We start from the raw sequence: 17,072 nt of genomic DNA, 5'->3' as shown, positions 1-17,072 counted from the left end.
CAAGTGTTCAACATGTACTTTTCCCCTTGTCCTTTGACTCCCTATCCTAGTCAGAGGAAAAGACATAGTTTGGTCAGGAGCTCTGAAAAGGGGGTTGGTTTAAGGTGTAGCAGCAGTAGATGCTGCTGCTGCTGATTTTGGTGTTCATGGGCTCTCCCCCCCCCCCCCCCCATTACAGTGTAATTTGAAGTTGAGCAAAATTTGATCATTAGGCAAATAGATAATGTAGAAAGTCTCGAAAATCACTGCCTAAAGACAATATCGAATGCTCCTTTTTTGCTTCTCTCTCTATGCGTGTAGTAACGCAGCATGTTGTTTATTTTTACACAAATGGGCTCATAATTGACAACCTGTCCTCCAGTGCGGTTTTTTTCATGTCACATCTTTGGTACATGTGCATATCAACTTATATAACTTTGGCTCATTCTTATAGTTTAATAATTCACGTGCATACAGTGTACACATATTTAGTCATTTCCCTCTTGCGGGTATTTACACAGCTTTCTGTTTGGAGGCACTTGGAATGCTTTTGTAGTACAAATTCCTAGAACTAGAGGTGCTCTAGGGTGTGGATGCAAACACACAGACAGGCTGGTTTGCCTCTGCAAAGGTTGGAGCGGTTTGCCTTCTTGCAGATGGCCTGAGTGCGTCCGTGTCCACGGTAGAGGCACAGGGCCCGGGTGGCAACAGAGATGTGCTGGGCGCTCATTCTTGTTTGCACCCCTGGAGGGTTTCCTTCCGTTTATTCCTAACCATTCAACAGGGGGCCAGTAGTCTTCCTGATTTGGGTGGGCTGCTTCTGTCTGGACTGGAGTTTTCATTTTGTAGTAAAAATTTTGCAATCTGCGTTCCCAGTGGACAAAGTCATGAAGTGTGAATGAAGAGGTCAGTGTAAAATTGGAATTCTCCTCTTCCCAGCTCTTGTTACTCTGGTGGTCACGTACAAGAAAGGTAACCTGACTGAGCGGCTTGTTGTCAGAGGCTGCCTGACAGCTGCAACCTTGGTTATCTTAATAACATCTCTAGTTTATTGGGTCCTTATTATGTGCACACAGCCCACTAAGTGTTTTTCATACATTTTCTCATTTAATTCTGATAACAGCCCCATGAAGTAGATGCTAAATTATTTCCATTTTACGGATGAGAAGACTGAAGCACAGGTTAAATTCCATGTCTAGAGTCCTATTTCTCTAAAATACACACAGACACACATATTATCTTGTTTTTCCCCTTCCTTAACCTCGTTCTTCAGATTCCCAGAATTGTCTACAATTTTTGCTAGTCTTGATACTTTTTTTTTTTTTTTTTTAATTTCTTGGCAGGAATTATGTTCCACAGAAGAGTATCCCTAAGGAAGTGCCCCCCGGCACTAAGTCCTCTCCAGGTTGGTCCTGGGAAGCTGGCCCATTGTCTTCTTCCCCATCCTCCCAGAATACACCTCTGGCTCAAGTGTTTGTCCCTTTGGAGTCTGTTAAACCCAGTAAGTACAATTTCACCTCCCCGCCCCTTGCTATTAGATGGCCAGCTTTATCTGCTGTGAATTGGCAGGAGGTGGCTCTGAAACTGGGGAAGTTGAGTGGTAGAGATTAGGCCTGGGGGCAGAGGGTAAGGAGGTGGCTTCATAGTCTCTTTACCTATTATTTTTCATAAAGATTTCTCTGTCTTGGGACTGACACTAAAGGTGAAGGCTATTGGCAGGCAGAATCTAACTAGGGGGCTTGATTCTATTTATAGACCTGGTGCTCACTCATTGGGAATTCAAGAAGGGAATGTCAAGTGTGGCAGAAATAACTCCAAAAAGGTGGGATTAGTAGGAAAGGAAGGACTTGGCTGGTGGTCCTCTTCCATTAGGGGTCCTCATTAGAGCAGGAGAGCAGAGGTTACCTCCTTACAAAGGAAAGGAACAGCAGGCCCAGTAAGTAAGGTGACTGCATAGGGTCAGCACACTGGCATGTGAGCAGGAGACACCCAGGGTCTTTAGAAATCAAGCGCAGGCCCTTCTCTCTGGGCACATGGCTCTCCTGTGGCTCAGTGTGCTGGGGTCAGATTGCAAAGAGCCCTGGATACAGGCATAGGAATTTAAACAGTTGGTAAGCCCTTCCAAGACGTACTTTAACTTAAAAATAATACATGTTCAATGTTAGTTTCCTGATTCTGGTCATTGTACTGTCGTTACGTAAAATGTTAACATATGGGAATTCTTTGCATTTTGTAACATTTTGTAAATCTGAAACTATTACAAAAGAATGTCTGAAAAATTAAAAGTGAGAAAATACATATTCAATGTAGAAATTTCAGAAAAAATAGAGAAAATGAAATCGTACTGTTCACCCGGAAACGGAAGTTCTATTCATACCTTAATGTATTTTCTTGTTTTAGCCATGTACATATATATTCTTAATAAATTGGCACTACAGTATATATAGACTGTTTTACAGCGTGCATTATTACCATAAGCCATAGCGTTTTTTCATGCTCTCGATTGTTCTTCAAAACCTTTATTTATTTAGAGAGCATGCACAAATGTGCGAGAGCTGGGGAGAGGGCAGAGGGAGAGAAAGAGCATCTTAAGCAGGCTCCTCATTCAGCGCAGAGCCCGACACAGGGCTTGATCTCATGACCGTGAGATCACAACCTGAGTGGAAGTCAAGAGTTGGACGCTCAACTGACTGCACCACCCAGGCCACTCAAAACCTTTATTTTTTTAAATGTTATCATACATACGTATAATCATGGTACCATCATTCAGTTTTTGAATTCTTTTCTGAAGGATAATTTTTATTTCTAGTTGTGTTGTTTTTGGTTGTTTGCTGTTAAAAACAGTGCTACAACGAACATCTTTGGACACGCATTGTTTTAAATTTTCCTGATTAGTTCATTAGGATATATTCTTTGAAATGTGGGTGTAGACATCTAAAATTTTGTTCTGCATAACCAAGATCCCTCCAGAAAGGTTGCCTCTTTCCCCCTAGCCTCAAGAATGTTTTCAGTCTTTTAAATCTTTGATAGTCTCATTTTTAAACTATAGAACGTGCATTTTGATGAGTGATGTTTGGCATGAGGTAAAGATCTTTCATGAAAAAAATTTTTTACAGGGGCGCCTGGGTGGTTCAGTCGGTTAAGCATCCGACTTCTGCTCAGGTCAAGATCTGATGGTCCATGGGTTCGAGCCGTGTTGGGCTCTGTGCTGACAACTCAGAGCCTGGAGCCTGCTTTGGATTCTGTGTCTCCCTCTCTCTCCGCCCCCCCCCCCCTTGTTCGTTCTCCCTCTCTCTCTCTCTCAAAATAAATAAACATTAAAAAAATTTTTTTCCAGGTTAGATAGTTGTCTGCCACTTGGTGAATCAGTCACTGATTTTGAAACAGATGCTCTAACATGTTAAATTCCCCTTTTGGGTCTGTTGTGCATTCTTTGTTTTACATTTCTCTCAGTTTTGTGCTTTTGAGTATTTATGGATGCAAATAGCCCTTACTCCCTGTCTTTAAATGGATAGACTCCTGAATTTACCCCCCTCCCCTCCATTTGCTTTAGAATCAATTCTTAATGGAATTTAAAAAATCCCGTTAGGATTTCCATTGGAATGTGATTAAACCTACTGATTTGAAGAAATCTGCATCTTTACAGTTTTGTAAAATTAAATGTAAGAAGCGTGTGTGTATGTAGTCATACAAAAGAGATGAGGAGGAAATAGGCCCAAATGTTATTAGCAATGCTTATTTCTGGGTAGAAATAATGGTGGGTTTTTTTTTTTTTTTATTATTTCATTCTTTATGATATTCTGTATTTTCTCTAGTGTTCTTACAGTATTTTAGTCTATCTCCTTCAAAAAAGTTCATTTTTTTTTTTTTTCCAACTGGTAATGAGCTTCAGATGTCTGGATGGTGGGAGAGATCAGTTTGACGGGCTCTAGGAATCCAGCTAGAAGTAGTGAGGGCTGGGTTGTGGCTGCGCAGAAAGCTTGGGACCAAGGAGGTAAGTCTCGGAGCTGCGTTGACTGGAGAAGGCGTAGCACTGGGTGATAACCACACGCACGTCTCTTTCAGGCCGGGCTGTTGGCGAGTTTGCAGTCGTGCTAACCCTTTCGGTTCGGTCCTTCTCTACCAGGCAGCCTACCGCCTCTCATCGTGTATGACCGGAACGGATTCAGAATTCTGCTCCACTTTTCCCAGACCGGGGCCCCTGGTCACCCAGAGGTGCAGGTGTTGCTATTGACCATGATGAGCACTGCCACCCAGCCTGTCTGGGACATCATGTTTCAAGTGGCTGTGCCGAAGGTGAGTCCTCTGCTGGCCAGCTCCTTTGACTCTTTCAATAAAGCTTTAGTTACGTGTAAGAGACACCATCTTGAAAGTAGTTTAAGATGGGAATTTTATTGGCTTATTTAACTGGAGGTCTCTGAATATCTGACTTCAGTATATGTCCGAATCCAGATAAAATCTTAAAACGATTCCTTAAGAATCCCTTTCCACCTCTTGACTTTTCTTCTTTGGAGCATCTTCTGTGACAGACTCCACAGAGCATGGAAATGGCTATTAGCAGCTCCAGAGTTACATAGTCCTTAAACCTCTTTACCTCAAAAGGAAACTTACCCCTAGCACGAGGCATGCATATTGGGTACCCAAGAAAGGGCTAGGATTCACCCTGTTGGTGTTACTTGCACAACTTGGACCGGTTACTTGTATTCAGGAATAGAAGGTACTCTGGCCAGTGAAGATCTTTCATCCACTGCTTTTCATGGGAAGTTGGGCCCCCTGATTAACAGCCATACCAGCATCACAGTGAACATGGGAGGAATGTCCTAAAAGTAAAGATCTAAGGTAGACAAAAATAAAGACATACATTCTCTAATCCTCATGGTAATCTTGTGGGACATGTGTTACTATTACTTCTATTTTATAAATTTCTAGTCCAAGGCTCAGAGAGGTTAAGTATTTGCCCAAGATCACAGAGCTAGTAAGAGGCAGAATGAGAATGCAGCCCAAGATGTGCCTTAGCTCCTCATGCTGCCTCTTGGAAGCCAGCTGTACATTCTATTTATGGAAAGGAAGGACTTTTGGACCCTTTAATCAGGTGGTGGGTACAGGTCAAGTTTTCCCATTTACCTCATCTCCCTCTTTGACACTGTACTTGATTAGGAATCAGTTAGATGTTGGATTTTTCTCTGCCCCCTCCCCCCCAACCCCGATAGTCTATGAGAGTGAAGCTGCAGCCGGCATCCAGCTCCAAGCTCCCTGCATTCAGTCCGTTGATGCCTCCAGCTGTGATCTCTCAGATGCTGTTGCTTGACAATCCACACAAAGTATGTTCTGGCACTTTTGCTAGCAAGGGAATGGGGTGAGGGGGTGGGCCTCAACTCTAGGGAGACAATGTGGTAGGTTGAGAGATGTGTATTTAGGTCTTGCTCTAAAGTCCCTGGTTGGGAGTGGTGGTGGAATATTCCTCACTGAGTCTGCTTTCCTTCGGGGCTTATTGAAAGAGGATCTGTGACCGGATGGCCATAGCTGGGAACCAAGAGAGTGATACAGACTCCCCCTAGTATCCTGGAGTCATCTGAAAGTGTGAGGCCTGCCCGTCCTCCTTAGCTGGCCTCCAAGTCAAGGTCCACCTCAGGACTGCATAGGTGTGGGAGTGCTCCCAGGATGTATGACTGGCTTCCCTCGTGTTTGTCGTCCCAAAGGGTCCCGGCCAGGTGTTCCTGTCATACAGTTGTTGGGAGGTCTCACTGGGGTGGAGCTTACATACGTATGTTGTTCCTTGGTGACTACTGGGTGGGTAAAGGCTCTTAATTCTGGGCTGGTCTGTGTCTCTCCCCACTAATTTAACATCTTCTATCTTTGCCCAGGAGCCCATCCGGTTACGGTATAAGCTGACATTCAACCAGGGCGGACAGCCTTTCAGCGAAGTAGGAGAAGTGAAAGACTTTCCAGACCTGGCAGTCTTGGGTGCAGCCTAACTTTTCACGAGACAGACCCTGCCGCTCGAGCTTAGGCCAGTGTGAATGTTGCTGTCTAGATAGGACTAATCACGGTGATTTAGTGCTGAGTGCCAAGAGTTCTATCCCGACGTCAGGCTCTGGATCCCAACCTCTGACTTATTCTGCAGATACTACGTGTGTGTGTGTGTGTGTATGTGTGTGTGTGTGTGTGTGTTGTGGGGGGTTGTGGGGGTGGGTAGCACAGGGCTTGGGGTGTGGGCAGTGTGGGGAAATGCTAAAGCATTTCTGACAACCATCTGCTACAATCATCTGTTTCTGCATGTGGGTGGACACTGATGTCCCCGCCTCAGGTTGGAGGTTTTATAAGCCAAAGTTGTGTTGTGTTGTGTTTTTTCTGTGTATTGTTCTCTTTCCATCCATCCACTCTGTGCCTTGTCAGCCTTTGAAAGTCTCGGCTGCTCCCAGGCTGCTGTTCTCAGGGACCTTAAAAGGGACCTGGTTGGTCTTGGGACAGAGAGTGTCTTCTGGGGCACTCTCTTCCAAGAAAGACCTTGTCTCCATTTCCATTAGAGAATGCTGCTTGCTTGTTTTTGAGAAGATCTTCTAAATGGAATGCTTATTGCACTGTTTTCCAGGCGAGGGGCTGCCACTAGACGAGAGGACCACGCTTAGTGGGCCAAGCATGTCCTTCACCACTGTGCCTTAGAATCACCCAGAGAGGACCTTCCAGGGCAGAGGGGAAAGCAGATCCCAGGCCTTAATGCAGGCCTCAGGTTCCGTGGGTGGGGCAGCCTGTCTGGGCCCTTACTCAGGACCCTCCTCTCCATTCTCATCCTGTTTCTCCACAAGCATTTACCCTCCAAGCTCTTTGATTGTGACGCCGTGCCAGTCATTGTCAGCCATAACTAACAGGCTCACCCTTGCCTGTTGACTTCACCGTCCAAGATGAAGGACTGATGCAAATAGATCTGAAAAGAGCTTAGCAGTGATTTAAGTGGTGAACTGAATATAGAAAGTCCTTGAATAAATACCCATGTAGCAAATACGCTTTGTGGAGTTTTGAGTAAAGTAGGAGACACAGAGCCTGTTGCATTTAGAGACGACCAGCCTAAAGGGCACCGTTGCCTATAGAGGAAGTAGGGAGACTTCATGCTGTGGAACCTGATGAACTCAAGGCCCTGCGGGTCTGGACAAAGCTGGAAAAGAGAGGTGGATTTTTTGTTATGTTTATGGTTTGAAGGAAAAATTCATGTTTATAGTCCATTCTTAGCACCTGCTGTGCACTGGGTGTCCTTTACAGTCCTGCTGTGCTGGTCGGTGGGAGAAGAGAGCTGTGCCTCGCCGATAGAGCCCGATGAAGGACTTTGAGATCCCAAGCAGCTCACCTGTCTGGGCAGGATTCTACCTCAGAAACTGCAAGGCCCTGTTTGGGGCTCTTTAGCACAAAATCTGGTACTTGCCGGTTGGAGCTGTCAACTTCTACGTATAGTTAGAACTTTGCCAGCGCTAATTGGTGGGCATGGGAGCTGTAAAAGATCATCTAGCTGTGCTGAGTTTTAAGCGAATGTGAAAATTCCTAAAACAGATAAGTGATGAGTGACTTCTTCATTCTCCCATAAGACTCATTTTAATCTAAAATTACTTGCATGTTCAGATGTTCTGTATAACTTTTCTAGGCTCTAGCTATTTCATAAAGTCTTTAAGAGGAACCCAGTATAATGATGATGTCTGCCCAGACACAACTTCCAGCAAAATGTGTGAATGAGGCTTACACACAAGATTTTTATCCCCTAGTTCATTGGCGAACTTGTGTGTCTCAACATCCTGTCTTCCAGGAGACCGACTCCCAGTGGTGGTTAGGCAGAGTTGAACAGGATAGGGGTGTGTGTGTGGCAGGGGTGCCCTGAAAGTGGCCTGGTTATCATCAGTGCCTTCTATTTATCAAGTTCAGTGACTACTGAAGGCCTCAGCCTTCATTTCTTCAACAAGTAGTTGACCAGCTACTGGGAGCCCAACACTTTTGTAGGCACTGCAGATAGAGTAGCAGCCAGAAACCCCTGCCCTCGTGGATCTTCCGTTCTAGTGGGGAGACAAATCCATGATATATTGGGTGGAGACTTGGCACTGATGAGCAGTATTTTTCCCCTATCCTGAACCCCTCCAGGATCCTGCTCCCCCGTTTCTGGACTTACTTCTGTGACTGTTCCTCTTTCTCTATCCCTTAAATGTGATGTCCCCAGGATTTAGTCCTTAGGACTTTTCTAAGCACATCCGGGCAGTTAACCGCTAGATGGGCTTAGACCTTGTCTCAAGCTTCTACCTCCTTGCTGACATCAGATCCATATTCATCAGTGGTTATCTGTAGCTTTCATTGTTACCTCAGACTCCTCCCCCTTTCCCCCTACATTTTCTTTTATTTGAAAGCACCTGTCTGAGTCTTCATGGATTCTTGATTCCTGCTGCATCTATAGCCACTCAGTAGTTTTTGTCTCGGCTAGTCTATTTCTTTTTTCTTTTTTTTTTAATGTTTATGTTTGAGAGAGAGCATGAGTGGGGGTGGGGCAGAGAGAGAGGGAGACACAGAATCCAAAACAGGCTCCAGGCTCCGAGCTGTCAGCACAGAGCCCGATGCGGGGCTCGAATTCACGAACTGCGAGATCATGACCTGAGCTGAAGTTGGACGCTTAACCGACTGAGCCACCTAGGCGCCCCTTGTCCAGTCTATTGCTAAAGCCTACATCATGCCCTCCCCTGCCTTCACTCTGTCACTGCCCTGATTTGGCTTTTTGGGGGTTGAGGGATGGGGGGTGCAGTATTCTGCCTCTCAGATCTCTGAACCATTACACTTGCCACCACCAGAATGCTCTAACAGATCTGGCCACTTGATCCCGGGCTGGAAAATCCTGAATGGCTTCCCAATGCTCTAAAAGTTTTTGCAATCAAATGGAATGCTTGAGTGCTCTTAACTCTTCTCTAACTTTGTGTGCTTCCTGCCTTTCTGCATTCTGCCGAGAATGAGCACTTCTCTCAGCCACAAGATCGTCCTTTCATGTTTTGATAATGCCACGTTTTTCCATAGCTTTAGGAGGCCACTCCTCTCCTTTTATCTCTTCAGTGAATTTAAGACTAGGCTAGAAGCCTGCTTTATCTGTGAGCATAAATGGGCTATGGAGATAGTAAATGTTGAAAACAGGGTAAATGACAACAACAGAACATGAATATTACCTGTTAAAAATGGTGTAAATTTACAGACCAAACATTCAGGGTAGAGAGCAAAGGTAATATTCTAAAACACCAGTAGTGCTTGATTACTAGTGTCTACAAATCAAGTATATCCAATGTAGGAGATGCTGACCCAACACAAAAATATAAAATTCTTCCAACTAGGTGTTTTGTTTTCTTTGGAAGAAAACAGTAGGAGAGGGTCCTGGAGTGGTAGCCATGTGGGGTTTTAGTGGCGGTGGGGTGGTGTTAAAGATCAGTCTGACATTTTCTGTCTGGAAAGAGGTGGGGCCAGGTAGGACAAAGGAAGGGTCCTCAGGTGAGATGAGCCAAGATTTTCGTTATATAGGTAAGGCACTTAAGGTCCAGGGTTTGCATTTAATGTCCACTGGAATGAAGAAATCCCGGCCCTTTTTCCCCTTGTCCAGTGCATTCCCAATTATACCATGTTCATTCCAAGAAAGCTTGCATTTTGCTTTGTTTTTAAAGGTTCTTTTTTGAGAGAGAGGGACAATCCCTAGCAGGGCCTGAACTCACAAACCATGAGATCACAACCTGAGCTGAGAACTGAGCCACCCAGCTGCCCTGAAAGCTTGCATTTTAAAAAGTGTGAACATTCTGCTCTTTGATTCTTGAATACTTCATCCCACTTCCAGAGGTAACAGTAGGATTTTAAGAGTTAACATTGTAAAAGCATACTGCCATGTTACAGGCACCGGATACTTAGGATTTTAATGTTCGAGGTTTTCTGAAACCCCAAACAGTCTGAAATAATTAAGGCAGCCCTCGGTTGTGATTCCACCCTTTAGCTTCACTGCTGCCTCTAAGAAGCCATGTAAGTAATTTATCCTCTTCAGATTCCTCCTCTGTGGAGAGCAGAACTTTTTTGAGAATTAAATGTTAATGTATGTAAAGTGACTACAGTGCTACGTGGCACTTAGCAGAGACTTCATGTTTGCTGTTAGCCTGTCCACCTGATTTCCAGCACATGAACAGAGGTGACTTACCTATAACTGTAAGTTCACCTCCTCAACTAACAAAACAGATGTTTAAAACCTTGGTGAGTTTCAAATTAATACTGAGACACCCTGAACATCAAGGATAGAAGGGTAGCAAAAAATATTTATAGGAAACCATACTCCTAGACCTAGTCACAAGGGATTCTCGCCATTTTGAAAGTCTCCCCCAAGTCTAGTCAAAAGATTAAATCCATAACAGAACACTTAGAAACTAAGGATGAACACATTTCCTACAAAACATTCAGTTTGGTAAACAAAGCTGTGCATTCCAAAATTTATAACCCAGACACCAAAATTTGAAGTAGATAACTTAGTCTGTTCTTGTTTTTGAATGCATGGGCAAAATACTCTAAAGCCAGTGGCAGTCCTATTGAAAGAATACACTGTATAAAGCGTGTTCTGGGGATGCTGTTAACCACCTTAATAGCTCAACTGGATGATTTGGTCAGCTCAATAATAGATGTAGAAAAAGGCATTCTATGTCATTCACTGTTTATTCCTAATAAAAGCAAATGACCTGCAGCATGTTTAATAAAGAGATACTATAGTGGCCTAAATAGAAAGGTTTATTTCCTTGTTTAAAAGGCGGCCAGAAATAGTCCAGAACCAATGTTGGTAATATTTAGTAATGACAGTGATTAGGAACCCAGGTTCCAGCTACTCCTAAATCCTCACTCAAGGATATGCTTCTCAATGTCATGTTACAGGATGATGGCTGATATTCCAAGCCACAGGAAGGAAGGGGAGGAAGGAATACAGGAAAACTGATATTCTTAAAGTATCCCGGAACTTTCATGTGATATTTCCATTTACATCTTCTTGGCTGTTTAGTAACAGGGCCACACCTAGGTGCAAAGAGGCTGAAGAATTGTCATTCACATGCAATGCCACACCACATGAAACTGGGTTTTAGCTAAAGAAGACAGGATTCGTAGTAGTGGATGAACTGTCTACCATAAGGCGCTGTGGCAATCTACTGGGGAAGAAAGCTGCCCTTGAACTATTGCTAAATGGGAAAACGCGCTTTTATATTTTGTCATGACCCCAGTTTTAAAACTAAGCAACCCCAGGGGACACCTGGGTGGCTCAGTCCATTGAGTGTCTGACTCGATTTCAGCCCAGGTCAAGATCCCCCAGGGTCATGGGATGCAGTGCATCAGGCTCCACACTGAGCATGGAGCCTACTCTGGATTCTCTCTCTTTGTCCTTCACCCTTACTCGCACATGCGCTCTCACTCGCTCTTCCACTCTGAACAAAAAAACTAAACTACCCTGGTATATGTATGCATATATAGTAACTAGTAAGTCTTTGGGTCACAGAATTGCAAATGAGTTCTTTTTAAATTTTATATGCATTTTCTAAAATATCTGGGCTGAAAAATCATTTTTGCGCTCAATGTTTTTCAAACTTAAAACAAAGCGTAGAGAGTCTTTCCACCTGATTACCCTTCTAGGAGACAGTGCTACTGGTTCCTCATCTGTCCTTGGAGATAATTCTGGCATGTTCAAGTCAATGAACTGTACTTTGCTTTTTTTTTTCCTTCCCATGTAATGATATAGCTTGCCGAAATGCCATAATCAGTACAAACTGCTTGGTAGAAGAAAGAATAGCCCCTGCTTTCTGCTGTCCTGACAGCAGATGGGATCAGTCAGTTATATGTTGAAAGTCCTGGGTATTAAAACTGGCACATGAATTTCCTGGTAGTTTCTGTGTATTTCCCTTCCTCTCCCTCCCACTGGCTCCATTCCCACGGGCCCAAACATGCTTTTGTCTTCTCTAGCACCCCTCTCCCTCCTGCCTTATTTCTGGCAGCCCAGCATGGTACAGTGAAATAAGGATGGGCTTTGGAATCAGGTTCAGTTTCTAGTTTTTTGTCACCTGTAGTATCCTGTGCAGGACACTCCACATCCCTGGGCCTCAGTTTTTATGTTATTCAATGGTAAAAATGTTAAAAATCGATTTCATAGCGGAGTGGGGAGGGGCACCTGGATGGCTCAGTCGGTGAAGCATCCTACTTTGGCTCAGGTCATGATCTCACAGTTTGTGAGTTCGAGCCCCGCATTGGGCTCTGTGCCCACAGCTCAGAGCCTGGAGCTTCAGATGCTGTGTCTCCCTCTCTGCCCCTCCCCTGTTTGTGCTCTCTCTCTCTCTCCCTCTCTCAAAAATAAATGTTTAAAAAGTTTAAAAAAAAATCTATTTCATAGGTTTTGATGAGGATTTATTCAAGTCAAGAAAATGCCCAACACAATAGATTCTCTATAACTGTAGGTGTTATTTCTCTTCAAATCACCTTATTTGAGATTTCTTTTATTTGCCACTGTAACTGTGGTCACTTCCATTTTGTCACTTTGTTCATTTCACAGCCTTTCCTGTTCTCATGGAAACCAATAAAATTTTGCTAATGATACTAATAACCTAATGTTTGCAGAAGCTACAAAAAAGGTTGATGCTTTTCATAGAATCTGACCATCCCCTCCATAGCCATTAAGATTAGTATCAGCTGCAAGAAATGGATAAGCCCAGAGTACCAATTGCCTAATACGTCTCTGAATCAGTTACTTGGGACTATTGCAAAAATGTGTACTGTAGGTTGGATGACTTAGAAATTTGGCAGTTCTGGAGGCTAGAAGTGTGATAATCAGGCCATGTACACTCTGAAACCTGTCAGATAATCTTGGTGATTTGCAACAATCTTTGGAATTCTTTGGCTCGTGGCTGTGTAACTCCAATCTACCTTCATGGTCATGTGGTGTGCTCCTTGTGTGTGTCTTCATGTGACCATCTTATAAGGATGCTGATAGTATTGGATTAAGGGCCTACCCTACTTCAGTACGACATCTTAACTAGTTACATCTGCAACGATACAAGGTCACCTACCGAGGAACTGGGGGTTAGGATTTCATGCCTAACTTGTGGAGAGATGAGTTAACTCATAATTCTCTCAAATTCAAGAACCTCTGAGGTAGATTGGGGCCCATATGCAGTCCATATGATGTTAAGCACCCAGGTGACTTCAATCTTGCTCTGCCATGAGTGATTTCCACTGCTAAGAACACTTTATGGTTCATGATAGGAGACTGAAAACAAAAGACAAATTACCAAACTCAGGAAAAAGAGGACATCACTACTTGTTCTATAGAAATTAGAAAGGATTATAAAGAAATGTTAGGAACAATTTTATGCTAACTTAGGTGAGATGACAAGTTTCTAGAAAGACCCAAATTAACAGCTGATTTAAGAAGAAATAGAACATCGGGGCACCTGGGTGGCTCAGTGGGTTAACCGTCCCAACTTCAGCTTCGGTCGTGATCTCACGGTCCGTGGGTTTGAGCTCCGCGTCAGGGCCTGCATTGGATTCTGTGTCTCCCTCTCTGCCCCTCCCCTATTCACTTTCTGTCTCTGTCTCTCAAAAATAAATAAACATTAAAAAAAAGAAACAACATTTGAATAGGCCTATAACAAGAAGTTGAATTAATAATTTAAAGTCTTCTCAACAAATGTCCAGGTGCAGATGGCTTCACATTAAATTCTGCCAAATATTTAAAGAAGAGGCTTTCCCAATTCTTTACAAACTCAGAAGATAGAAAAGGATCACTTCTCAAATGATTCTGAGACCAATATTACTCATAAGCCAAAATTAAAGGTCACAAAAACAGATTATAGACCAGTTTCCCCCCATGAACATTGACAAAAGTTCTCAACAAAACAGTAGCCAAGCAAATCTGGTAGCATTCTACACCATGACCAAGTAGAATTTATCCCAGGAATGCAAGATTGGTTTGCCATCTAAATGTCAATTACTATGTAACATCGTTTGAATAGAATAAAAGGCAAAAGCCACACAATTATCCTAATAGGCACAGAAAAGTATATTTATAAAATCCAACATTTTAACAAACTAGAAATAGAAGAAAAAGAAGCTCAACTTGAGAAAGGGATTGGACTGAATGCTAAAGACAGATTCTTAAGATCTGGAGCAAGGCAAAGATGTCAGCTCTTGTCTCCTCCATTCAACATGGTACTGGAGATTCTAACCAGTGCAGTTAGTAGAGGGAAGAAAGAGGGAAAAGGAAAAGAGTCTGTATTTGCAGATGTTATGAACCTGTACATAGACAAATCCCAGGGAATACATGCACACATAAATAGCTTGAACTGATCAATTCCATTCACAATAGCATTAAAATGCAATACTTTGGAATACATTTAACAAAAGTGCAAGACATTTGGCAATGCGCAACTACAAGGTGTTATTGAGTGAAATTAAAGATCTAAATTAGAGATTCTGAAGGAGGGGTGATTGTTTCCACTGAGAGACACTTAGCAATGTGCATAGACATTTTTAGTTGTCACAACTTGGGGGAAGAGATGCTTTGGGCATCTAGTGGGTAGAGGCCAGAGATGTAGCTAAACATTGTACAATGCATAGGACACCCTGAACACCAAAAAAATCATCTGGCCCCAAGTGTGAATATCCCCGAGGTTGAAAATCCTAATCTTAAACAGCCATTTCACGTTCGTGGATCAAAAGACTCGATATTGTCAAGATGCCAGTTCTCAAAATGATCTGTAAGTTCAATAAAATCCCTATTCCAACAGCATTTTTATGTAGAATTGGTAAGCTGATCAAAAGATGTATATGGAAATGCAAACGTCTGGAGTAGCAAGAGAGAGGGAGGGGCAGCAGAGAGCCTGATGCAAGGCTCAATCTCACGAACCGTGAGATCACCCCCTGAGCTGAAACCTAGACTCTTAACCGACTGGGCCACGCAAGCAACCCCACAAGACAAGTTATAAAAGAACAAAATGGAAAGACTTAACACTATCAGACTTCCAAACTCACTATAAACTACAGTAATCAAGAGAGTTTGGTTTTGGTACAGAATCGGCATATGGATAATGGAACAGAATTAAGAGTCCAGAAATCCTTATATTTATGTCATTTGATTTTTGACAAAGATCTTAAGGCAATTCAGTGGACAAAGGAAAGTTTTTAAATTGTCCTGGGATAACTATATCTGTATTAAAAAAAAAACCCAAATAAACAAAAAACGGGCGCCTGGCTGGCTTGGTCGATAGAGCACCCAACTCTTGATCTCAGGGTTGTGAGTTCCAGCCTCACATTGGGCATAGAGGTTACTTAAAAATAAAATCTTAAACAAACAAACACACTTAGGCCATTAACCTCATACCATAACCAAAAAGTGAACTCAAACTGGATCACAGACATAAATGTAAGAGCTAAAATTTTTAAAACTTCTAGAAGAAAATTTAGGAGAATTCTTCATGATTTTAGGTTAGGCAAAGATTTCTTAGATTTCAAAGATTTCTTAGATAGTATGATCCATAAAAAAGAACAAGTGATAATGGAATTTATCAAAATTAAAAACTTTTGAACCTCAAAAGACACCATTAAGCAATGAAAAGACAAGATACAGATTGGGAGAAAATAGTTGTGAACCATATTTCTAATAAGGGAAGTCAGAATATGTAAAGAACTTTTTTTTTTTTTAATGTTTATTTTTGAGAGAGCATGAGCAGGGCTCAGAGCTGTCAACAGAGCCTGATGTGGGGTTCAAATTCATGAGCTGTGAGATCATGACCTGAGCTGAAGTCAGACGCTTAACTGACTGAACCACACGGGCACCCCAGAATATGTAAAAAACTTTAACAGCTCGATAATATGAAGACAGACAACCCTGTTTAAAAACGGGCAAAAGATTTAAATAGATGTTTCACCAAAGAAGATGTAAGAATGGCTAATGAGAACATGAAAAGATGTTCAAAATTGTTGGTTATTAGGGAAATGCAAACTAAAGCAACAATGACTTACTACTACATAACCAATATTGGTGAGGCTATAGAGAAACTGGAACCCGCACACATTATTGATAGTAATGTAAAATGGTATAGGCATTCCAGGTAAGTTTGGCAGTTTCTTAAAAAGTTGAACATAAATTTATCTCGTAAGTTGGCAATTCCACTCCTTGGATTATATCCCAAAATAATGAAAACATGTCTACACAAAGGCATGTAGTGAACGTTCACAGCAGCATTATTTAGAATGACTTTAAACTAGAAACAGCATAAATGTGCATCAGTTGGTGAATGAATAAATGAAATGCACTATTGTGTCCACACAATGGAATACTATACAGCAACATAAAGGAACAAGCTACTGATACATGGTACAACACAAATGGACCCCAAAAACATTCTACTCAGTAAAAGAAGGCTGATACAACAGACTACACAGTATATGATTCCACGTATCCGAAAAATCCAGAAACGGTGAATTTATAGACCTCAGACTAGTGGTTTCCTAGGGCCTGGTGTGGGAGCAGAGATTAAATGCAAATGAGTAGGAAGGAACTTTTTTGGCTGATGGAAATGTTCTTGTGGAGATAGACTAATACTCTAAATTTACCAAAAGTCATTGAATTGTATACTCACAATGTGTGAATTTTATATCCTGTAAATTATTAGTAAAGTTGTTTTTAAAAAGTTCCTCGAGGAGGGGAGGGTCATATTGTAGAGGCACTTAAGGCTTCCAATACCACAGGACTTGATCAATTTGCTCCCACCAAGGATAGTGTACGAGCTTTCCTGCTTTGTGGAGTTAGGTTCTTAGATATAGTCTTCAAGAATTACCGTATGCACGGAGTCAGAGTATGCCTGGGGTGAGAACGGATAAATGGCAAAATTATTCACAATTGTACAGAAAGGATTTTTTTTAATTTTTTTTTTTTTCTTTTTTGGTTCCTATGACAAAGGAGGTCCTCGGTTTTCTGAGGCGTCACATTGTTTATTTTAGGCTGGAGGAAACAGTTACGTGCAGACCGGTGAGTTCCAGTTCCAGCGCGGTGTGTTGCAGGGAAGGACTAGGAGGCTCGTGTG

General features: G+C 42.5%; 1 protein-coding gene across 2 annotated transcripts in view; it reads left to right on the top strand.

Moving 5' to 3' along the window:
• The window catches only part of GGA2 (golgi associated, gamma adaptin ear containing, ARF binding protein 2), a 38,761-nt gene extending 26,890 nt beyond the window's left edge, over positions 1 to 11,871 (top strand). The window contains exons 14-18 of one of the 2 annotated variants that reach the window (XR_008294522.1): positions 1,323 to 1,480; positions 4,106 to 4,275; positions 5,190 to 5,300; positions 5,844 to 7,145; positions 7,237 to 11,871. Coding sequence is in view for 1 of the 2 variants with exons in the window: in XM_027043030.2 (XP_026898831.1) it covers positions 1,323 to 1,480; positions 4,106 to 4,275; positions 5,190 to 5,300; positions 5,844 to 5,954 (550 nt within the window). In the remaining variant the exon portion in view is untranslated. Of the gene's footprint in view, positions 1 to 1,322; positions 1,481 to 4,105; positions 4,276 to 5,189; positions 5,301 to 5,843 lie in introns of both variants that reach the window. The other variant, XM_027043030.2, reaches the window with a different exon arrangement.
• The last annotated feature ends 5,201 nt before the right edge of the window (positions 11,872 to 17,072 follow it).

Source organism: Acinonyx jubatus, chromosome E3 (genome assembly GCF_027475565.1).
Source record: "Acinonyx jubatus isolate Ajub_Pintada_27869175 chromosome E3, VMU_Ajub_asm_v1.0, whole genome shotgun sequence".
Lineage (NCBI taxonomy): Eukaryota > Metazoa > Chordata > Mammalia > Carnivora > Felidae > Acinonyx > Acinonyx jubatus.
The sequence above is the reverse complement of the archived record's forward strand: the minus strand, read 5'-3'. Positions and strand labels throughout refer to the sequence as shown.